Here is a 25,415-nt window from a genome sequence, read left to right as displayed (position 1 = left end):
AGTGGAATTACAAGTGTGTGGTAGCCATGCCTTGCCGGGTTTCAACAAGCCATGCTCTGCTGACAGAACAGGTGCTCCACCTGACTAGTTACAACAGGTAAAGACACTTAATTCATGTTAAAGGTGTAAAGAAGGAGGCACTCTAAGGGCGTTTAGTGGAGAGAAATCTTGTTTTTGAGATCTTCTCATGTCTTCCTCTTCAGGAATGGCCTGAGTATAGGGAACACAATATGGATACCGTGGGGTTTTGCCAGAATGAAAAATGCAGGTCAGCTCTGGGCTGCATTTCAAAAGATAAGTACAAACATATATATTACACATTATGGCATTTCTTCTGGTATGTTAACCAGAATTGTTTTATTTTATACGTTTTTTTTAAAAATGTAATTTTGCCACTTATCTTACAAAGAAAACTGATTCAGAGATGTTGATGGTCTAAACTTCATTTTGATTTTTAGGTCCTTTTAAGAACAACAGAAACAGGGCCATGCATGATGGAGATGGAGGCAGGTGGATCTCTGAGAGTTTGAGGCCAAGCCTGGTCTACACTATTCATGTAGAATAGTGAGTTCAAGGATGACCAGAGCTTAGGGAGAGACAGAATCTGTCTATAAAAAAACCCAACACCAAGAAACACACCAAATGAACTCTTTAACAGATAAGTAATATAAATATACTTTATTATATGTTAATATTTAAGCCCAAATTTGCTACTTTTTTGTTATTTCAGGTGCCTGAAGGTGATTTATGACTTAATTTATCTGAAGATAAATGTTGTTTGTATTCATGTGAAATTAGAATGTGTCATTTTTCCCACAAAAAGGCTGGTTAATCCTCAATAGCAGTTACAGAATGTCGCTACATTAAATCTAGACTTTCTGTACTATATTGGAAAAGTTACGATTTGCTTTCATTACAGCTGTAGTAGATACATCTGCTGATCTTAAAATTGATCCGATATGGTATTTATAGTAGCTTATAATTAGCTAAGATAAAGGTTTGTTTAGAACCACTTCAAATGGTTATTAGTTGTACTTAGTGAATTTAAGAAGTTATAGCAACCACACAGCAAAACTCATGTGCCATTAGTGTGGCGGCACACACATTTAACCCCAGCACTCAGGAGGCAGAGGCAGGCAGATCTCTGTGAGTTCAAGGCCAGCCTGGTCTGCAGAGGGAGGTTCAGGACAGGACAGCCAGGGCTACACAAACCCTGCCTCAAAAAACGAAAAACAACAAACAGATTAGACATATTTTATATACTGACTTAGATATAGTCAGTTTCTCTATCTGAAAATAGATCCAAAGCCAACCAACACTTTTGTCAATTTGGGCTAAATGCATTGATTGTAAAATGTAGCAATATAGAAGTCATGATGATGAAATACTTTTTAAACTGTTTTGAGTTGATTGCATAGGAGTTACGATACTCAGGTAAAATGATGTGACATTTAATCCACATCTCTCAACTCAGTGAACAGATTAGTTTCTTTGAAAAGCCAGCCCAGGAGTTGATCTGGGCACTGTTAGCCTAAACTGGTAACCCTGGCCTGAATTCACATTCTTTCTACTCTAGTTATGACACGCTTTTCTCATCACAATATTATACAGTGCACTGCTAGCTAGGAATCAGCCCCACTGCTACGTGGTCTTACTAAAAGTATGGAAGGATTGGGTTCTGGTTCAAGCACCTGTTGGGATGATTGACTAGAAACTGTTAATCCATAAAGTCCACTCTTTATCACTATAAAGGAAAAGGCAAAAATGTTTACCGTAATTATAAAGATAGCCTTTATCTACTAAACTGGATTTTTTAAAATACAAAAACCACAGTAGAATATGATCATTCTAGTTAAAGAGATCAAAAGAGATGGCTCAGTGGTTAAGAGAACTTGTAGATTTAGTGCCCGGCACCTATAAAGTGGTTCACAGCCATCCATTACTCCAGTTCAGGAAATTTAGAGCCCTATTCTGACCTCCATTGGCACCAGGCACAGACATGGTTCATATACATACACATATACAAAAACACAATTCAAAATTAATCTAAAACTTTAAATTCTAGATAAGACAGAATGTATTTTTTTTTAATTGTTTTGAGACATGGTTTCTTGGTATAACCATGGTCATCTTACAACTTGCCACCATGTACTAAGAATACATACATACATACACGCATACACACACACACACACACACACACACACACACACAAATGTGTGTTTTTATTTTATGTTTACTGGTGCTTTGCTTGTGTGTATGTCTGTGTGATGTGTCAGAAACCCTGGAACTGGAGTTACAGACAAATGTGAGCTGCCATGTGCTTGCTGGGAATTTAACTCTAGAAGTGCTCTTTAACCTCTGAGCCATCTCCCAAGCCCTACCACTAACAATTTTTAATCAAATATGAATCTACATTTTAATAGAAAGCAGATATCCTCAATTACCCAACAACGTTTATAAGACAAAAATTTAATGAAAATTGGTCAGTGGGTATATATGATCCATAGTGCTAGTCATAAGAAACTGTCACAGAAATGTTAAACAGAAGAGATAGTGAAGAAAATGTTACATATTGTCATCATCTGATTCATCTTCTTCCTTCAAAGATTCCTGTTAAAAGAAAAAAAGTATTTTAAGTTTTTCATCTTGTTGCATCCTATGGAACCCGCATTTTAAACCTTTGTGACTACAAACTGTTATTTATACCTTAAAAATACTACCTTAAGGAGCTGGAGAGACGGCTCAGTGGTTAAGAGCACTGGCTGCTCTTCCAAAGGACCTGGGTTAAATTCCCAGCAACCACATGGTAGCTCACTACTGTCTGTACCTCCAGTTCCAGGGAATCTGACACCCTCACACAAACATACTGCATGCAGACCAAATACCATGTGCATATAAAATAAAAATAAAATTTAAAAAAAAAAAAAAAACTACCTTAAAGATAACCCAATGATGAGTCTATTGTCCTGTGATAATTCAATATAAAAGCATTAAATATTCAGGGGTGGGGGTGGGGGGAAACCTTAGAATTTTGTTTTGTTTTGTTTTTGTTTTTAGAGACAGGGTTTCGATACGTAGCCCTGCCTGACCTGAAACTTGATTTGTAGGCCAGGCTGGCCTTGAACTCAGAGATCCTCCTGCCTCTGCCTCCCATGCTGGGAGCACCACCACACCTGGCCCATGTTGGAATTCTCAAGCAGAGATTTTTTTTTTAAATTAGGACAACTCTATCCCCCCTAGAGGTAACCTAAAAAACTGTTATCCTTAGTTCACACATCAACCAAGTTACCTTATGACTCAGTCCATGGGACTATTTACAACAGTGTTTTTGCTGTTGCTTACCTTGGCATATTTCTCTGCTTCCTCTCTTATATCTTTTGGAACAATTTCATGTCTTCCTTTAGTTACTGTAAAGTCAAGCAATATATATTAAAAATGAGGATTGTGATTTGCAATACCATTCACTCTGCCTAATCTACAAGTAGGTAGGATTCATTTTTTGTTGTTTCCTCCCCCAATACTCAATGTTCCCAAGTTGAGCTTACTTGAAAATAAGTTTGACTTATAAATCTTGACAAGGACATAAAACATCATGTAGATGTTTCAATGAGAACTATTCACAACATCAGTTATTGCACTGAACTGTTTCATTAACTCGTCTTAAAGTACAAATGAATTCTAGAATACATAAATGTCCAGATGTAACTTACATTCACCAACCCAGCTGAGCTCTAGTTCAAAAGCTTTATCCTTAACTTCATCATGTACTATATAAATTCTACAAGAGAAAAGAAATGAACATCAACACAAGTTCTGTGAATAGAGTACAATCTAGACATTTCATACCTGGTTTTATTTATAAAATGATACACTCTCCAGTCTAGTTTGAAAATGAGAAAAGACAAATTAGGGGCTGGCAAGACAGCTCAGTGCTAAGATCACTTGGGTTTGGTTCTCAGCACCCACATGATGTAGACTTACAACCGTCTATAACTCTTTCCAGGGTATCCAACACTCTCTCTGGCCTCTTGGGTACTACATACGTATACACATGGTGCATGCAGGCAAAATACACACAGAAAATAAAAATATTCTTAAAATGGCAAATCTCTACAGATACTGACATACTTCTATTACTCAAATTCAGTTTATTTTGATAGTGTTGTAAAGCTTCAAAAAAAAAAAAAGACATCTCAGAAAGAAAACAGACTCAAGTTAGAAAGGCCATCATGAACTGTGGTTTTTTAAGATACCCATTTTTTTTCTATTAAATACTTCAAAAACTAAACAATAGTTTAAGCCCCCTCTCCAAATAGTTTCCGTGTCACTAACACTTGTTCTTGTGTTGTAAACACATTACAGACTTACAATAGGACACACAACCAGTTTCAACAGTAGTATAAACAACTTAGTATCAACTGACAGCATTGGCTCATGCCTACAATCCCGGAGGCTATGGCAGGAGGATCCTGAAGGATGCTGACCTCAAATTAACAACCCCGCCCCCAACACACAGCAACACAAAACGTATCCAAAACAAAGCTTTTCTTTTCCTTAAACTTACTTTTGGAGGCTCTGGGAAAGCCTTGCTATATAACAGGAGAGGACCTTAGTTACACTAGGAAATGATGGCTTCCTGAGAGGGAACAAATTGCTACCTACCAATTACACAAAAATATGAAAGGTGCCAACGGGCTGACTTCCACCAGGAACTTCAAAGACTGCGTCAGTGAAAGAAACTGCTTTCACTTTCTAATGTAAGAAGTTCTTAACTGATAAAAGGAGAATGCCTTGCCATGATCACCTGCAAATAAAGATGTATGGACTAAAGGGCACACTGTGAGTCACTGTGACACCTCAGCTCTCATGACAATTTCTTCCCCTTTTAAATTCTATTTTGGGGAGGAGGTTGCAAGGACAGAGGAGGGTTATGAAGAGATGGGGAAATGAACAGGATCAGGATGCATGATGTGAATTCCACAAAGAATCAACAAAAAGTTAAAAAAAAAGAGAAAATACCTGCCCTGCTTTACAATGGAAGGTGAATGGGAGGTGAGTCTTGGCAAGAACAGGAATAGCAGCAAACAAAATCCCTTTGTAAGCGATTATAAGCACCATCTTTTTTAATTATGCTAGAACCCAGAGTTTTCCTTCTATTATAAAATACAAAAACTGAAAAATACTATTGCATAAGGAACCAACTCAGTACATTTGTTCATACAGTTCGCCTGAAAAGGTATCTACAAGATGTTTTAATAGAAAAGCCAACATTCTTTAATCTAAATTTTTTTTTGAAAAAGGCTTTTTGAGACAGGGTTTCTCTGTGTAACCCTGGCTATCTTAGAACTCTCACTGTAGACGAGGCTGGCCTCACACTCAGAGATCCACTTGCCCCTGCCCCCTGAGTGAGTAGGCACCACCACGCCCTGCAAATTAACTCATCTTTCTGAATTACTACCCACCAGGTGTTCTGACTTTATTGCTTATTATTTCAAAACTTGTTAAACTGAACTCGCTCCATACCTGTAATGTAAATCCTGTTTTCTTACAAAAGTTTTTTTATAGAGCTTATATGATAAATATGATAAACCTGAAAGGATTTTCAACAGCAGCTGGTATTAATAGGCCAGCTTCTTAAATCACATGCAGAAATAACTGTGAACCTACAAAAGAAAGTTAGTGAAGCCATGTGTGTGGGTCAATGTCAGAACACGTATTCAGTATGTGAGGCCCATGTTCTACTCCAGCAACACATAAACCGACAGTGTTTAAGCACTGTTTTATTAAAAAAATGTAGACTTATTTACTTTATGTGTATGAATGTTTTGCCTATGTGTGTGTGCTTTGTTAACCGTGGAGGGCAGAAGAGGACCAATTCCAGGCCTCTTCTAACTGGAATTGCATATGGTCACCATGTGGGTGCTGGGAATCAAACACAAGTCCCATGCAAGAACAAAAAGTGTTCTTAACTGACAAGCCATTTCTCCAATCCCCGTAAGCATTCAAAAGTAAGATTTCTAAATGTCTACTATGTCCTCTTCCTAGCTTTGAATCCTACTGCATATATACAGGTTTACTTTGTCACAAACTATAATTCTCAATCCCATTTGTTACTTTTTAAAATATACCAAAACAACCGGGTGGTAGTGGCACAAGCCTTTAATCCCAGCACTCGGGAGGCAGAGCCAGGCGGATCTCTGTGAATTCCAGGCCAGCCTGGGCTACAGAGTAAGTTCCAGGACAGGCACAAAGCTGCACAGAGAAACCCTGTCTTGAAAAACCAATATATATATACCAAAACATTTCATTAAAATGCCTTTAAAAAATATGATCTCCAGGGGCTGGAGAGATGACTCAGCAGCCCTGGCTGCTCTTCCAGAGGACCATCTCACACTTTTGAACTTTGAACTTCAAAGTTCAAACTTCAAAGCTCCACCCCCTGGTGCTTACTCACACCATGATCCCAGAAACACAGCTGCTAAAATAAATCAAGGCCTTGAGACTCTGTCGCTACCTCAACTTTCAGAGCCAACAAGCAGACAGTACAGGCTTCTACTCCCCGGGAGGAGTACCCAGGGTGGCAGGTCTCCTACGCCCCTTCAATTAGCCAAGTTCTTCCTCCAGAACACATTGGCTAAGGATGTATTAAAGATGCATGAACTAAAATGGGGTCTGTGGACTGCACAGTCATCTTCACCTGCTGAACACCTCACCCCCCAGGAGCCTGGAGGAGGTGGCTGGTTGGAAGAAGTAACTCAACAACAAAGCAATAGCTCCGTACGGCAGGGAGGCCCTCCAGGGTTGTTACACCATAAGAGACCCTGGCACACCTACGCTCCGTGCCTGGAATGCCAGATGGGCAGCGGTGGCCCAGCTGTTGCACTGCCTGTGCAGACAAGCCAGACAAACACTAGGAGACTGGAGGGTTGGAGGTGGGTATCCTAAGGTGGTCCACAGCAGACACATTTGGTCAGGAAGGCTGCCTCCCACATTGAACAGCAGGGGTCTCTGATTTGTCACAAACTTTATTTCTCGACCCATTCATTACTTAGAGATGTGACTTTCCAGGCATAGTGACATATGCTTTTAATCCCAGGAGAGGTAGAAGCTGGTAGATTCTCTTTTGATTTCGAGGGCACCCAGGGCTATGTTATGAAACTTTTGTTTCTAAATAAAGATAAAGATATAACTTGAATATATTCAGGCTAGGGGTTTATCTTAGTAGTACAGCACATTCTTAGCATATATAAAGGCCTGAGTCCAGTTCCCAGTACATTTCCAAACATAAGAGCTCCTTAAGAATTAATGTAATCAGAGATGGATGGGGTCAAGTAAGTGTTTAGTTTTTTGTTTTTTTTTTTTTTGTTTTTGTTTTTTTTGTGGGTGGCAGATAAAGTTTCAAACAACTTACATTTTTGCAACTTCTTTAACTACATCACGGCAAGTCATTTCTTTCATCTACAAGAAAAGCATACTAATTAATTTTGTGTTATGTATAAAAGCAGGAATAGTGATGCACATCTTTATTTGCAGAACTTGGGAGACAGAGACAGGCAGATCTCTGAGAATTGAGGCCAGCCTGGTCAATATAGCAAGCTCCAGGACAGCCAGGGCTACATATAGACCCTGTCTCCAAAAACAGAGAGAAAGGAAGAAATGTGTAACTATTTGCTTAACTATTTTCATGACTTAGTATTAATTACCAGTGCTCTTTTTCTTTAGAGTTGGACAATAGCGTAATTCAATTAATTATATAGGTGGTTATGAACTGACAGGTGGCTGTTGAGAACTGATCCTCTACAAGAGCAGTAAGTGCCCTTGACCACTGAGCCATCTCTACAGCTCCAGGGACAAGTTCTAAGATACCAAAAATGAGCCTGGTGGTGGTGGTGGTGGTGGTGGTGGTGGTGGTGTGGTGCTGCACACCTTTAATCTCAGCACTCAAGAGGCAGAGGTAGGAAGATCTCTGAGTTCAAGCTAACCTGGTCTACAAAGTGAGCCCCATGACAGCCAGGGCTGTAACACAGAGAAACCCTGTCCCAAAAAACAAGATTTAATTAAACAGGTTATTAAAGGAATTTTATTTTATATAGAGCATAAATATATTAAAAGGATTTTATTTCCTTTGATTTCATGGAAGATAAAAGTAGAGGAAAAGCAGGAAGGAAAAAAGGTAAAGTGAGAAGCCAAAGGCAGGCTGAGCTGTCCCAATGGAAACGGCATACACCACCAACCACGGGACACATGCTCATAACTAGGAGCACACCAAGTTACACAATGTATTTAACAAATACATGAAAACAAAAGCCTCGGTACCAACCAGGGCTACACAGTGAGAATTAACTCAAAAAGACAAAGTTGTTTACACTGGAAATCACTCATTGTTCCTTCAGTAAACAACTGGAAATCCAGAGAAAAATCTAGGTATGTGTCCAGATGAGAAGTCTGAATACTGCAGAATACTGCAGGATGCCATCACACTAGGCTACGGCTAGTGTGATGGCATCCAACTGTGATCACAGCACTGGGGAGGCTGAGGTACAAGGGTATAGAGTTGGTCTGCAATAACAGGTTCACGAAAGTGCTTGAGCAAACCAGTTTCCACTTTTCAGACACTAAAGTGATGAAAGATTCTACTATAGTGGTTCAAGCTGTTGGGCAGCTCACCACCACCACCTGCAGTTCCACCTCCAGGGAGGTGACACTTCCTTCTGCCTCAGTAGGCAGCTGTATTCACAAGTGTACATTCCCGGTCATATAATTAAAGTAAAATTTGTGAAGCTTCACATAACAAAAGCAGACAACAGCCAGAGTATTTGGGAAAATCAGTTTAAAAGAAAATACTCTGTACTAACATCTGAACATGGTTCACAGTTGGCAGAAAGTGGGTAGTTTCAATGTGAGACAAGATCTCAGTGTGTGGCCCAGCCTGGCCTCTGAACAGCAGCACTCCGGCAATCGTCTTGAGTCCCAGGATTACAGGGGTGTACCACTAAGCCACATTTTAAGGGGTAGTTTTAAACTTCATGCTTTCTTTTAGCGCAAAGTAGGGAAAAGCACTTGAGCAGACACTAATATTTTTAAGATAAAAGCTGTGTCCAAAGACAAGATGTAGGAGGAAAACACAAAACAAAAAATCTTTTCTTATTACAGATGACCTAAGAATGGACTTTAAGGATTTTTGTAGCAATATATATAAAGTAGTTTGGGTGGCTGGAAAGATGGGTCAAAGGTTAAGAGCACTTGATGCTCTTGCAGAGGGACCCAGGTCCAGTTCCAAACACCTACATGGTGGTTCACAACCATCACTAACCCAAGTTCCAGGGAGCCTGATGCCTTCCTCAGGCCTCCCTGGGTATAGACACACATGCACTACACAGACATGCACACAGGCAAAACCCTCATACACAAGAAATAAATCTTGAAAAAGTTGTAAGTTTTCCTTCTTGAGTCTTTACAGAAGCAATCAAAATCATGCAGGGATACATGATACAAGTCATAGATAATGTGTTTCCAGGTTTCCTATTTAACCAGTGAACTTCACAAAGTCTCTAAAATCAAGTGGCATGATATTGTTGGACTAAGAGGTTTGTAAATCCCACTTCTAGTAAAACCCAGCATTCAATGTACTTTACCTGAAGCTTTTCTATTTCTGTCTTTGCAGCTTGCCTGGCTTTGCCAATGGCACAGCCCCAATAACCCTATGTAAAAGGAGGGAGAGAAGAAACAAAGTCAATTAGGATACATGATTGGGTATCACTAATAGTTACTACTTAGTGGTGGTGCACACCTTTAATTCTAGCACTTGGGTCACAGAGGCAGGTAGATCTCTTTGAATTGGAGACCAGCCAAGACTACATAGTGAGACCCTTGTCTCCAAAAAACAGAACAAGTAAAAGACATATCCAAATACATTCACATGAATGTCAAGGAGCTTGAAATATCAAACCTAATGCTAGAAGAATCTAAGTTGGGGCTGGAGAGATGGCTCAGTGTTTTAGAGAACTTGCTGCTCTTGCAGAGGACCATGTTCAATTCTCAGCACCCATATGATTGTTTACAAACATCCTTAACAACAGTTCAGAGGGAGTCACTGCCCTCTTCTGACCTTTGCAGGTACCAAGCACACACAAGATACACATACATGCTGGCAAAACAGGCAAAAAAATAAAATGAATAAATCTAATTTAAAAATTTGGGTTGGCTCCCCCCATGCTAGATTTCCCACCCAAAGCCTTGAAAATGCAGGCAACTATTCTACTCTCCAGCAGTTATCCTGCCCTATATTCAGTTTTAAGACATAATACAATGCTGACGCAAGTACATACAGACTCAAATACTACTTTTCACTAGGGAGTTCTCATAAAGAGCATCCTGAAAGCCAGTCATAAACTCTACTTCATAGCCATATGTTCATTAATATATATATATATATTTTTTTTTTGGCTTTTTCTCGAGACAGGGTTTCTCTGTGTAGCTTTGCACCTTTCCTGGGACTCACTTGGTAGCCCAGACTGGCCTCAAACTCACAGAGATCTGCCTGGCTCTGCCTCCCGAGTGCTGGGATTAAAGGCGTGCGCCACCACCGCCCGGCATTAATGTATATATTTTTAAAAAAGCACTTTCCTTAAATGAGTTTTGGGTATTTATTCTTAAAATGTTGTGTATTGAAGCCAAGGCCTCACACATGGTAGGCAAGCATTCAAGCATTCAACAAGCAATTCAGTGCTATATATACCCAGGTGTTTCTTTTACTCTGAGACTTTTAGTCTTTGGTAAGCTGTCAAGATCCTTTTGAGAAGGCTCACGCTGACCTTGAATTTGGAATTCTCCTTCACCTCCACGTATCTGGGACTACTGGTCTCCACCACTACGCCCAGCACTAACTGAGTTTAAACAATATTTTATAGAATGCACATGAGATAAATGATAATGAAATGCCATTTAACTACAATAGAATTTTAAATCACTTAACGTGTACTCACATAGGAAACACCCGACGGATCAATCATATAGAGCTGTGCACCGTCATTCGCACTGTAAGACCCTAACATGAAACTGCATAAGAACAAACAGTTTACAACATGCTTCTCAACACCATATATATTACTATATATAATGATGAAACAGTGAACAGATTTTCTTTGATAAAGTACTAAGAAACATAACTTATAGACAAGTTCTTTGGTAAGACAGTGTCAATAAAAACTAGTATTAAACTACAGTATTTAAAATCCATGTGATTTGTTTAGTCAACCTTTCTTATGGAGCTTTTTATTCTGCAGTATCAGAATGCAGCAAAAGGAGTAAGGACAGGTACAGACAAAGCAACTCCAGGGCCTGCGCAAAGCTCCTGCACATTCACAGCTAAGGGGACAATGTGTGGTGAAAAGCACCCTTCATTTTATCCCCGGTACTCCGCTAGTCATTTCTCTGCAATGGTCAGAAATGGCTCCGCATTTTTATATGTTCAACAAATTAAAATTAGTTGTGATCATGTGTGATCATGAATTACCATTTTCTGAAACTATCTCCTTTAGAGAAATCAGCCTTAAGTTTGCCTACCTATCACATCATGTGTAGCATCCTAAGAGCCAACCATCCCGAAAGATCTGTGCCAGCTTTTCCCCATCCAAACTCATGCAGTTCCTCTTTCAGAATGGAAATCTGATCATCATTTACAAACTCTTTGGAGCTGTTCTCCCCCGGCCTCACTGCACATCTGTAGTATCGTTTCTACATACCTTCGTACTACCTCTGCACTCCCCAAATGCCCATGTTTCACACCAGCACTTAAGACAGTCTTCCCCATCACCCCAATATTTCATGTATGTTTCCTTGTCACCTCTCTGGAACAGACCACTCCTTAATTGCTACTCCACTATATTCAGTACCAATGCTGAGATCCTGTCATTTCACCTCTAAGAGCTGTTTCATCAATGTGACATCTGTGTCCCCACATTAATGAGTAATTCATGGTATTGCTCAAGAAACCACTATTCCTAGAAAGGAGCTGACAAACATGGAACTCAGTTACAATGAAAGGCATTCTATAAAGTCAAAAGAGGTTTCATAAGCAACTTGAATGAAACCTATAACAAATGCTCCACTGGGGTCTAACATTGCTAATGAATAAAACTCAGGTTTTCAATAGATCTCTCATTTCTGTACTGAAATATGGCTGATAGGCAACTTAAAGGCAAGATTACAGCTATATAATAAGACACTGACTTGTGATAAAGCATAGCCAACTAGGTTTTTTGTTCTCTTTACTTAAGACAGTCTCTTGTATCCCTGGTTGGTCTTAACTATGTAGCTAACAATAAATTCTGACCTACCCCCCACCTGCCAAGCACTGAGATTACAGACTGCACTACCATGACTAGCTTATGAGGTGTCGGGAATCAGACATAAGGCTTTGCGGGTGATACACAAGCACTCTGAGTTACACCTCCAACCAATAAATTAAATGTCTTCATTTTAAATACTGTTACAACAGTTCTCCTAAGACCCCTATTACAAATGTTAACACCTATTCCATTTCTTGCTACAACTGAATACTCTTTCTCCAGCGAAGACTTCATCTTAACAACAGAAACTGTGGCTAAATTATGAAATGTAATTTTATATAGAATCACCGCTGACTGCTATTAAAAACAAAACAAAAACACACAGCCGGGTGGTGGCGCATGCCTTTAATTCCAGTACGGGACGGGATATGGGGGGGGGGGTGCAGCACAAGAGGATCTCTGTGAGTTCAAGGCCAGTCTGGTCTACAGGGGAGTTTTTAAAAACATTTAAAAATGCCATTTAGAACCATTTTATTTATTTAAGTATTTAAATAGCTGTACCCCATGTCAAGATAGAATATACTGAGTATCAGGGACTTAATGGCAGAGAATTTATTATGATTAGATTAAAATCATAATGATAAGTTTTCTCATCATAGTCACTTCAGGACTATGATTCCTTTCACTATTCCAACAATTTTTAGGATTATTTTGGAGACAGGCTCTCTAGATAGCAAGCTTTGAACTCACTATGTAGCCTAAGCTAACCCTAAACTTGAAGGTCTTTCCTCAGTCTCTGAGGACTGGGATCACAAACATGAACAGTCACATCCAGCTTATAAGTATACTTTTAATGGTTGCCTACTACTTTACGGTGAGAATTTGTACTTCGGAGTGTCTGCGGGGCTAATCTGGGGGACTAGGAAGGTGTCTCAGTAAACCGAGTTCTTGCTGCACAAGCATGATGACCTGAGTTTGATCCCCAGCATCCACAGAGAAGTGTGGTGGTGCATGTCTAAAACCCCAGCACACTGGTGGAAGATATTAATAAAAGGCTAATTTGTGGAAAAAAATAACTACTGTATAAATACGACTTAAAGGTCTCACAAAATTCCATACCTGCAGCCAAAAGGTCTAACAGCACTGTAGAGTGTATAAGCGTGTACGTACATGGCCACTCTGTCTGCAAGATGCTGTAATTATGGGGGGAAAAGACCTTATTAATACATCTCCATTAGTGTTGAAAAGGCTCCTCAATGTATCATCAACTTACTTTGAGAGGAATGTTGTAGCCGAAGTTGGATCTAAAGTTGGACGCTTCTTCTCTTGCTATGTCTGCTAAGGACCGAGCATCAGCCAGCAGACCTGCGACGGCCTGGAGGAAAATACCGATTTAACAGACATTCTTGTGCAAACCAAAAGGCCAATCATCTACTATTGGCTTATCTAATAGTTTTTTTTGAATGAGTATCATTTAAATACTATCTATGCTTAAAGGTCTTCAAAGGGCATTCTGATGTTTTAATGTAAGATCATAGCTCATTTACAACTCAAATGTCCAATGTTCAGAAGAAACATTTCTATCAGAGTTCACTTTCCCAAATCATCACTTCATTGTAAAGAATAAAAAACAAAAACATTGATCTTGGTCAAGGTTGGTTTTTATTTTAAAGCTGTACATTCAAAAAGTTATTAAAGCTTTTGTCTAAAAGCCCCAAAGGCTAATAACCAAAATTTTGCAGCCAACTGGCTAGCAAACTGCAAAGAGAAACTAAAATACAACATACCATTATCTTACAAGGTTGATGACTTAAAACTATAGGCACAGATGAATCTCTAAGTTTGAGGCCAGCCTGATCTACAGATGGAGTTCCAAGCTGGCCAAGGCTACAGAGAGAAACTCTGACTTGAAAAATCAAATAAGTACAAACAAACAATCCAAAAAACTACAGTTCCTGCCAATTCATTAAGACATGTTGAGGCACTGAAGTCAATACCTAAGTAGCAGTGCAGAAAATTTAAAATTTGAAGAAACATAGTTACACATCACACTAGAGTATATTATTCAAATAAGCCTGCTCAAACAAAAGCCTCTCTGCTTTCGTGGAAAGTTTTTGTGACGTCTAATAATTATCAAGTCACTATGAAAATGACAATTGCAGAGAGAGGAAATTTAGCCTTACCGTTCTCTGCCTCTTTCAGTACCTAGCAGTTTGCAGGTTTCTGTGTAGCTTAGACAGGCCTTGAACTTGGGATGCTCATGCCTCAACCTCTTTAGTAACTGGAATTACAGGCCCCAGGCCCAACCAAATTTCTAAGTATGAAGAATGCCAGCAGTCTGATGACTTTATGTAACAAATAGGATAAGTCTGAAAATTCTAGAATAAAATGTTTTTCAGCACTAAAGGGTCTACTGAAAGGAGAACTACTTAAGCACCCCCTCTACTAGCTTTCTTTAACCTGACAGGTTTCTCAGAACATCACAAACACTAGCAATAATAAATCTGTCGGGGAGAGAAAATGATGGGAAAAATCCTTCAGAAGGAAAGAAAAAGCTTAAGGCTTACTGGCTACTGTCAATTCTTTTCTAGGTGTAGCATCATGTCTCTTTTAGAAATAAAGCCACCACTGAATACTGCTGGGTAGTAGGCTCTGGAGTAACAATGAAACTCAAAGTTGAATCCAATTTTTTCTTTAGTAGGTGAGCACCTGTTAGCTCATCTGTAAAAGTGGGATGGGCAGGATTAAAGAATATAAATTATGTGACGAGCCCATACCCTAACACCTACCACACAGGTTGTTCTCTTCCCATTCAGGTAGCATAGTTAAGACTACTTAGTTAAGCTGGGTGATGGTGGTGCACACCTCTAATCCCAGCACTTGGGAGGCAGAGGTAGATGGACCTCTGTGAGTTGGAGGCCAGCCTGGTCTACAGAGCGAGTTCCTGGGCAGGCAGAGCTACACAGATAAACACTGAAAGACTAGTTCATTATGATTTTATTTATGAAAGTTCTTATGGAATGAAGCCTATCATCTACATATGACTTCAGCACCTACCTGTAATGTATTTATGGCTTGTTTACACTCAGATGGTTTAGCTATCAAACTATGATCTAAGAGATGCCTAAGCAGCTATTAATGTCCTTCTCCTTGCACTTTACATAATTTCCTCTTTCTATACCTTACTATAAAGTGTTCTGATAACATTTAGTGATAATTCCCATAATAGATAAGAAAGGCTTAACATTTTTTTGCCTCTCAAATATTTATCTCCCTGGTGATCTATGCTGTTAAGATCTCATTTCTGCATACTCTGAATCACGTTCTCTCTCATCCTTAAGGCAACTTGAGTTTTCTTGTCACCAGTGAGGTTATGAAATTGTTTCCTTTGTTTAGATATTGAATGATCAAACCCAATAATAAATTTATTATTGTTGTGGCTGCTCACATCATATATTACTGCCTTAATATTAAAGAAATGAGTAAGTTCTTAAAAACAGAATTTAATGTACTTTGATTACATAAAAGAAATTAGTGAAAACAGGATGAACATTTTAAAGCGAGATCTTACCATTCCAACATGTCGATCAACATTAAAAAGTCGTTTATTGGAGCCTTCTTCATAAAGTTTAGAAAGGACTAATTTTTCTACCCCAAACACAACACCATCTTTACATCTGATCCCAATAGCTGTACTGAAATAAAAAGAAATTTTTCTTAGCTGAAATATAAGAAATTTATATATAAAAATCAATAAACAAAAAGAAAATCAAAGGGTTGGATATAGTTCAGATGATAGAGCCATGGTCTAGCTTGTGAAAAGCCCTGGATTCAATCCCCAGCATCATATTTAAAACAAACAAATAAAGGTGTGAGTATACTTGCAATCCCAGTACTTGGGAGATGAAAGCAAGAGGATCCAAAGTTCAAGGTTATGATGTTTTTATTTATGTTAAGTTTATATAGAGAGCACCTAGAGTTAGAGGCCAGCCTGGGCTACCTGAGACCTTGTCTCAAAGCTAACTTTGGGCTGGGATGACAGCTTAATTAGTAGAGTCTTTGCCTACCAGGAATGAAGCCCTTGGTTCAATCCCCAGCAGCACACAGAAGCCAGGCACAATGGTGCACACCTGCTATCCCAGCACTAGTAAATAGAAAGGTCAGAATTTCAAGGTCATTCTCTGCTACATAGTGAGTTGAAGGACACCCTAAGACACAAGTCTTAACAATACACAAATAAACTGTAATATTTAAAACACACAAAACTTTTAAACGTGTATTTTTTTTTTGTTGTTGTTGTTAAACCTGGCAGCACTTGATTGTATTTATTTTCTGTGTGTGCCCGCATGTGTGTGCTCTCCTGTTCATATGCACAGAAGTCAGAGGACAACCAAGGTAGTATTCTGCCCCCATGTCTATCTCCGGGATCAAAGTCAGGGCTGGCGGCAGGTGCCTTTGTCCACAGATGGAGTCATCTTATTGGCCCACTTTAAAATGTTTAAAACTATCGCCAGGCAGTGGTGGCACACGCCTTTAATCCCAGCACTTGGGAGGCAGAAGCAGGTGGATCTCTCTGACTTCAAGGCCAGCCTGGCCTACAGAAGGAGATCCAGGACAGCCTGGACTATTACACAGAGAAATCTATCTGGGGGGAGGCGGGGACGACAACACCAACACCACCAAAACAAACAACACCTCGCCCTGTCCCCAAAAAAACTACAGGCTAGGCGTAGTAGCACCCTGTCTCAAACAACAACAAAAAGACAGTCCTACTGTGTAGCTCTTGGCTGGTCTGGAACTCATCATAACCTGCCTCTGCCTCTCAAGTACTGGGATTAAAGATATGTGCCATGTCACACCAGGCTCAGTAAGCGCTGTCTTTAAAAAGTGCATAACATACACAAAAAAGACACACTACATACAAAGTAAAAGCAATGATGAAACTACTTTTCTTTTCACATTCTTCCAATTATTCTGCAATAAGTGTGTACTGCTTCTAGTAAATATGTAAGTCAATAAAATATATGTCCTGTTACAACTCAGATCCTCTTTTTGTTTTTTTGAGACAGGGTTCTTTGTGTAGCCCTGGCTGTCCTTGAATTCAGAGATCCTCCTGCCTCTGCCTCCCAAGTGCTAGGACTAAAGGCGTGTATCACTACCTCCTGGCACAACTCAGATCTTAGCCTCAAGTAAAATATGGATAAACTGTATGATGTTCTTTCCAGATTAAAGCATGTTACTTACTTTATTTCCCTCTCTTTGTGGTGGGGCAGGAGATCCAGCCAGGCTTTGCATATGCTAGGCAGACACTCTCCCACTACACCACATCCCTGGTCCTCTTTCTGCTTTTCATTAACACTGCTATTAATGCGTAACTGTATTATTAATTTTACAAAACTTACAACTTATTCTCTGAGTGCTAGGCACTACACTCTGCTCACACACACTAAACATGCAGCACGAAGGCAAATCTCCAACCCTGTAGGGATCTGTCCTGCTTGTCTTTGTGTGTGGTGCCAGGGATCAAACCCAGGGCCTTGTGCATGCATGCTAGGCAAGCACATTACCAGTAAGCTACAATCGGGACCCTTTCTAAGTTTTGGGGGTTTTTTGGGGGGGTAGAGGAGGTGTGTTTTCTTTTTATCTGTTTTATGAGACATGTGTTCTCTGTGTAGTCCTGGTTGTTTTGTGACTCCCTCTGTAGACCAGGCTGGCTCAAACTCAAGAGATCCACCTGCCTCTGCCTCCTGAGTGCTGGGATTAAGAGTGTGCACCACCACCGCCCAGCTCTCCTGAGTACTTTTTAAATCTCGCTGGTCGAACCTGAATATGCAGAACTTACGTGTAAAGTGAGCTAACTATATTTACAACTATAAGCCATTTTAGGAAATATTAAATATTATCAGTAATAGTAAACAGGTCAGCAGTTTATCATTAGGTATTTGTTGTTACATCCAATAAATTCTCCTGTCAGTTTGTGCTTTTTTCTTTGTGTGGTGCTGAGGGTGGAACCCAAGAACCATACATGGTAGGCAGTACTACATTACCAACCAGCAGGCCCTATTTACTGGCTAATTTATTCAAGAACTTTGAAAAACAGTATTATCATCCCTATTTTACAAATGAAGCAGCTGAGGCAAAAAGACTGTACGCCCATCATTAGTAAGTAATGCACCGATGGTCAGAGTCAGGTGTCAAGACCTCTCCTGGGGTCATTGCCCTTGGGTTTCCGCCAGCTCCTGTCTGCCTAAGTGTCTGGTTAGGGACACTCCCTCCAGGACCTACAGGGAACCAGGGCTAGGAACAGGCAGAGAACTATTACCTTAACAGAAGCATGTAAACATCTCTATTATTTAAGTAAACTAATATTTAAATATTCAGCTTTTTCTTCTATTATGTTAAGTACTGATATAATCTATAGCCTGCACAAATAAATGCTTTTTGAGATTCCCATAATAATTGTTTTAAATATAAAGTATACAAAAACCTGGGTATAGTGTCACATGTCTATAATCCATCATTCAGAAGGCTGAAGCCAGAAAAGCACACATAGAAGAGCACAAGTTTTAAGGCCTAGACAACACAGCAAGTCCTATATCAGCTTTGGCTATATACTGAATATGTAAAATAAAATAAAGGTATAAAAACTTGTGGGGCTGTTAAGATGGCTGAGTGGATAAGCATGATGACCCAATAAATAACACTTTTTCAGTTGGGCTGTGGTGGCACACGCCTTTAATCCCAGCACTCAGAAGGCAGGGACATGCAAATCTCTTGAGTTTGGGGCCAGTCTGGTCTACAGAGCACATTCCAGGCCAGCCAGGACTACGTAAAAAAAATTAAAATAAAAAATAAATAAAATAAAAAAACCCTGTCTCAAATCCAAAAACAAAACACCAAACTTTTTCAGTTGGCATATAAGTGCTGGGAACTTGTCCCCTGCAAGAACAATACACAGTCTTAACTGCTGAGCCTTCTCTCCAGCCCCCTCAGAGAACACTTTCATAAAACAGTTATAATCACAGCATATGTATTTCTAATAGAGTGGTTTTAGGCATATAATTGTATGTCCCTAATTAGTTATTTCGGTATTTCCTGAACCTAGCAGGTACTCGTAGTAGCAAAGCACTTTCCTATCATACACCCCAACACAAGACAAAAATCAATCACTCTTTGTTACAGAACACAAATTAGTTTAAATGTTATCTACCAGTTTAAACACCACACTCAGCTCATGGGGTGCTGGAGTTCAAGTCTGGGGTTTAATGCCTACTACACAAGCAATCTACCACCTAAACTACATTCTCAGTTTTTTTTCTTTTTCCTAAATATTTCTTTCTTTCTTTTTTTGGTTTTTTGAGACAGGGTTTCTTTGTGTACGTTTGGTGCCTGTCCTGGATCTCTCTCTGTAGACTAGGCTGACCTCGAACTCACAGAGCTCTGCCTTGGCTCTCTCTCCTTCCTGAGTGCTAGGATTAAAGGTGTGTGCCACCACCGCCCAGCTCCTAAACATTTCTTTATATGTGTGCACATCTGTTAGTGTTTGTGCTTATGTGTTCGGGTAAATGTACAGAAGGCAAAAGGGGGGCATTGGAGGCCTCAGATCTGAATTACAGGCTCGTTAGTAGCACTTGGATCTACACCAGTCTTCATGATTGTGCACCAAGCCATCTCTACAGTCTATAGTCCCAGTTATTTCTTTATGTAGAAAAAAAAAATCTTTGTCAGGCATGATGGTGTACACCTTATTTTCTTTCTTTTTTTTTTTCCTTTTATTCTTTTATTGCAGGCAGCAAAGAGGTCGCCCGCAGCAAGGTGTACACCTTTAAACCCAGCAGTTGGGAGGCATATGCAGATTAATAAATCTCCTTAGGTCACCCTGGCCAGGGTTCCAGACCAGTCAGCACTACATGGACTGTTTTTTAAAAAATAAAGGGTTTGGAGAGCTGGCTCAGTGGTTAAAAACACTGGCTTCTCTTGCAGAGAACCCAGGTTCAATTCCCAGCACCCACATGGCAGCTCACAACTGTCTTTAACTCCAGTTCCAAGGGCTCTAAAATCCTCAACACAGACACACGCAGGCAAAACACCAATGCACATGGAATAAAAATAAAGCAAAAAAAAAAAAATTTTTTTTTCCAAAAAGATAAAAAAGCAAGTGGGAGGAGGGAGGACAGGGGAATCCGTGGTTGATATGTAAAACGAATAGAAATCTCTTAATAAAAAGAAAAGAAAAGATAAAAAAGCTAACAAGCTGGCTCAGTGGGTAAAAGTGTGCTTTTCTGCAAGTTGACTACCTGTTTGAACCCTGGAACCTAAGTAAAGGAAGAAGATCTGTACAAGGAACTCTGGAGAGGACTAAGAAGTTAAGATCACGCTGAGTGCAGTGACACACGCCTTTAATCCCAGCACTCAGAAGGCAGAGACAGGCGAGGTGGATCTCTGTGCATTTGAGGCCAGCGTGGTCTACAAATTGAGTTCTAGGACAGCTAGGGCTGTTACAAATAGAAACCCTGTCTCAAAACACAAAAATAAATTAATCAAAATAAAATAAAGAAGTTGAGATTACTTCAAGGTATGATACTTGTTTTGCTAAAGCAATATACAAAGCCTAGTTATCAAAACATACAAGATACAGGATAATTCCTGGTTAAAACATTGACTTCAGCAGCAGAGGGCTTCTTACCTACTGTTTTCCACAGCCTTCATAGCATACTCAACTTGAAAGACTCTTCCATCAGGAGAGAACGTGGAGGCTGACAGGTCATACTACAACAGAGGGGGGACAACAGTAAGTTCACAGCACGTCTTTGCCAGAAACAGTCAGACACTTGTCTTTCTCAGCACCAGCAATGGTCATATCCTAAAGGAGAACGCTTTGAAAAGAAAGAAGCGCTCAGCTGTTGCTCAGGGAAAACTAAACACCTTAGATTTCTCCTACTGAAAAGTAATGGGTCCACAGAACAAGAGAGATGGCTCAGCTGTTGAGGGCACCTGTTGCTGTTGCAGAGGACATGGGTTGGGTTCCCAGAACACACATGGTGGTTGAGAACCATCTGTAACTCCAGTTCCTGGGGATCCAAAGCCCTCCTCTGACCCGCACTGGGCATGTACAGGTGCACATATATACATGCAGACAAAACACACACATAAAACAGTGACAAGGGAAAAGTCATCTATGACATGAGGGAGAATTTCCCTGGCACGTGACTTCAAGCCTTAAGGTGGGGATAAGTCTAGCCTGAGTCAAGGAATGTGTCCCGTAATGGGGAGGAAGGAGCAGCGGTGAGCAATCCAGAACCTGCAGGAAAGCCAAACTAAGTTGGGGGAGTAGTTTCCCTTTATCCTTGATGGATGAGGTGTTGATGTGAGGAGGGGGATGACCTAATCCACACTGTTGGTTTGTTTTACATTTATCTACAGTGCACATGCCATGGGGACAACTTTCCAGACTCAGTTTCCTCTTCCTACCATGTGGGATCTGGGACTAGAGCTCAGCATTTCAGGGACTGAACTCAGGTGTTAAGTCTTGGTGGCAAGCTCCTTTACCCAGTGAGGCATTTCAGTCCCAAATTCAAGCATTTAAAGAAATCATTCTGGCTGGAGACACCCAGCACTTAAGAACACTTGCTGGTCTCCCAAAGGACTTGGATTCAAGTCTCAGCGCACACACAATGGCTCACAACCATCTGTAGCTTCAGTTCCAGAAGACCTGACACCCTCTCTGCCTTCAGACAGACAACAGACACATGTGTGGTGCAACATACATACACATAAAACTAAAACTACAACACTCTGGCTTTGGGCTGAAACAAATTTAGAGCCAAGAAGTGTTGAGTGTGGAGCTCAGGCATTCCAAACAATAGTGGCTTTGCTATACAAGAAAGAAGGAAATCTTTTGAGGACACAAACATAAAAAAACAAACAACAAGCAAGCACCTGTGGAGATGGGATGGAGCTCACCTAGCATGCAAAGTCTGGGTTTAGTCCCTTGGCATGTGAGATGTGAGCGCACATATGGGAACACACACACACACACACACACACACACACACACACACACACACACACACGGTGGGGGGGGGACACGACGTCTAAATAACAGTTCTCAGTGTAAAATAAAAAAGCAATCAAAGACAAATGATTTTCATTTGATCATGAGAATTGGACCATTCACTATGCTGAAGGCTACAGCTGACTGTCCAATTAGAGAATTCACAATTCTCCCTTAATAATTATTTCTTGCTTCATGTCTAATAAGGATGGATCACCAGCACTCAAGGCTGACAGAGGAAGCTGCAGAGATCTAGGTTAGCTGAGGCTTCATAGTATGGCCCTGTCTCAAACCCCTCCCAAAATAGCTTTTTTCTTTAAAAAAAAAAAAAATTATTATGGTTAGGATTTGGAACTCAGTGGCTTCCCTCTTGAGGCCCTGGGTTGGCCTTTCCATCTGCCCAGCGATACGGGTTTAAAAACAAAACCAAATGGACAGAAATGACCAACAAATACTGGTATTTACAACTCTTGGGAGAAGTACGGCCGGGAAACAAGTCCTCAACAGTGAAACTTCTAAGGCTCAGGGTTATTATTAGTTTCATAATAAATATTCCACATGGTTCTATCAGTTGACTATTGATGGAAAATAACAACACAACTGCACAGCGAATTTGCTGTGAGATATATTACTGAGCACTAATTCCAAAAAAAGGTATTACATGACATTAGTGCCCCGTAACCAATTAAATCATTCCAAACATCAGCAAGTGGATTTAATTCTGAGCATCACAATCTTTGTTTTGTTTTTTGTTTGTGAGACAGGGTCTCTTTATGTTGTCCTGGAACTCATTATGTAGACCAGATTGGCCTGGAACTCACAGAGATCCTCCTGTCTCTGCCTCCGGAGTGCTGAAATTATAAAGGTGTGCATCACCCAAACAGGCGTGCATCAAATCAAAATCTTGGAGGAAACAAGGATAACCAAAAAACATAGTATTCATTACCTTTACTACATACAATCAATAGATACTCATTAAGTAGTTTATATATGGAGACAAAGGAAAGGTGGAGTAAATCTCTGCACACGGGGTGTATTTAGCCGCCAACAAATTAAGTCCAACTTGAAAATCCTCCAGACTCTTTACAAAAATCTGGGGCACTGAGGTTTGTTCGAGAAAAGCAGAACGGAGGAGAAAGGCAAAGAACTCAGGACTCGAGCCTTCTCCGAGGCTCCGTCGCGACAGGTTTCCGGGGACTGTCCCGGGACGGAGCCGGGGCGCCAGAGGAGGCCCGTGAGTCAGCAGCCCCGCAGCACCTGCCCAGGCGGGCCACACGACGCGCTCGAGCCTCAAGCCGGGGCACCGCACGCAGCCAGGGCTGGCAGGGGCTTCCCGAGGGTCGATCCCGGGCCCGGAGGACCACACCACGGCGGGCCACCCGAGATTTCACTTTCGATTTCCTGCAGCAGCGGAACCAAGTGACTCAGCAAGCCGGGCTGTGGCTGCGCGGAGGCGGCCACAGCGGGCCCGAAACGCCGCGGGAGCCGGGGTCACGGAGCCGAGGGCCCGGGCCGCGGGTCCCCAGGACTCCGGCAGCGCCCGGGGTCCAGCGGCCCGGCGCCCCGCACTCCCGGCAACGCCGACCCGGAGAGGACGGCGCGGAAGAGACTCACCCCGGTCCCGATGGAGCTCATGGTGCCGACCCGGGAGGCCGCCGAGCGCTGCCAGGCCTCAAGCGCCGCTCCTACGCCGCTCGCGGGGCCGCCGAGTAACAGGCTCGCCCATTGGCTGCGCGCTCCACCAATGGCCTGTCGTCTTGCGGGCGTCCGGAGGGCGGGGGAGGAAGGATCGTAGGAAAAGGGGCGGGGAAGCAGGAGGCGCGCGTGCGCAGGAGCCATGGAGGCGGTTTCCCGGAGAAGCTGCAGACACTGCCATCAGTTGTTCCCGGACGCGCTAAGGGTCAGAGCCTGGTCCCTGACGGTCCGGACGAGCGAGGCTTGGGCCCCTGTCCTCAGGAGGCCGGTTACACAGACAGGAGCACCCAAAAGCCGGGAAGGAGATTTGTTCAAATGTGGCCACTTGGGAAACAAAAAGGCCCAGTGACCCCACCGCCGCCACCACCGCCGTCCGGCTCCTGGAGTCTTGTTAAGGGGGGGCGCACAAGTGTTTCTTGAGAATATCCCTGCCGGGAAGATTACAAAACTACATTCGAAAAGGCTCAAGAGCCGGGCTGCGGTGTCGCACGCCTTTAATCCCAGCGCTCCGGAGGCAGAGGCAGGAGGATCTCTATGAGTGCGAGGCCAGCCTGGGCTACAAAGTGATTTCCAGGACAGGCGCAAAGCTACACAGAGAAACCCTGTCTAGAAAAAGAAAAAGGGCCAAAGAGCCTTGGGAACTCCAAGTGCCAGGCTCATTCCAGGAACTGTCAGCTCTGTCTTAAGAATTAAGGGGTGGAGGGGCAACAGATAAATCAGAGAAGTGGACGTGGGGCCTGACCGTGTAGTGGTTGGATTTTTAAATCCATGTGTAAATAAAATGGCAGAAGCATGGTTTAAAATCCTGGAGACTTTTATTTTATATATTCAGAAAACATTTTCCAGCATGGTGAGGCAGGTCTATAACCCTGATACACAGAAGGCTGCGACAAGAGGATCTGCAGTCCATGGCCAGCTTGGAATACAAGAGCCCCTGTCTAACGAAAAATCACCACCACCACCACCAGCAGCAGCAGCAGCAGCAGCAGCAGCAAAAAAGCACATTTTTTTAAAAAAGAAAAGAATGCACCACCAGTCCGCTTTTGTTGAAGTAGTCTCAGGTAGCTGAGGCTGGCCGAAGATGACCTTGAACTCCTGATCTGTTGTGCCACTACCCAAAGCTGGAATCCCAGCCCTGTCCATCACTCTTAAGCCTCCTTAGCGCTTTTCATAGGGAAAAAGAAGACAGTCCAACAGTACACACTGCCTTCAGTGGGGTTTCAGTCTCCTGAAGTATGGACAATGGTGCTGAGTTGTTAAGTTTCCACGGCATTAACGTTTTTTGTTTGTTTGTTTTTTTGTTTTTTGTTTTTTTGTTTTTTTTTTTTTTTTTTTTTTTTTTTTGGTTTTTCAAGACAGGGTTTCTCTGTGTA

At 41.4% G+C, this 25,415-nt stretch overlaps 1 protein-coding gene across 1 annotated transcript; it reads right to left on the bottom strand.

Annotated features, from left to right (window-relative positions):
- Window positions 1-2,452: 2,452 nt before the first annotated feature.
- Psma3 (proteasome 20S subunit alpha 3) lies at window positions 2,453-24,069 on the bottom strand. Its single transcript, XM_028858474.2, has 11 exons — window positions 23,962-24,069; window positions 20,980-21,062; window positions 15,865-15,988; window positions 13,567-13,668; window positions 13,413-13,486; window positions 10,989-11,061; window positions 9,639-9,704; window positions 7,415-7,461; window positions 3,714-3,781; window positions 3,346-3,410; window positions 2,453-2,613 (listed from the first exon to the last, which is right to left on the bottom strand). The coding sequence occupies exons 1-11, from the start codon at window positions 23,980-23,982 to the stop codon at window positions 2,569-2,571; spliced, it is 768 nt and encodes a 255-aa protein (XP_028714307.1). The 5' UTR covers window positions 23,983-24,069; the 3' UTR covers window positions 2,453-2,568.
- Window positions 24,070-25,415: the final 1,346 nt, after the last annotated feature.

This window comes from Peromyscus leucopus, chromosome 14 (genome assembly GCF_004664715.2).
Source record: "Peromyscus leucopus breed LL Stock chromosome 14, UCI_PerLeu_2.1, whole genome shotgun sequence".
Classification (NCBI taxonomy): domain Eukaryota; kingdom Metazoa; phylum Chordata; class Mammalia; order Rodentia; family Cricetidae; genus Peromyscus; species Peromyscus leucopus.
The sequence above is the reverse complement of the archived record's forward strand: the minus strand, read 5'-3'. Positions and strand labels throughout refer to the sequence as shown.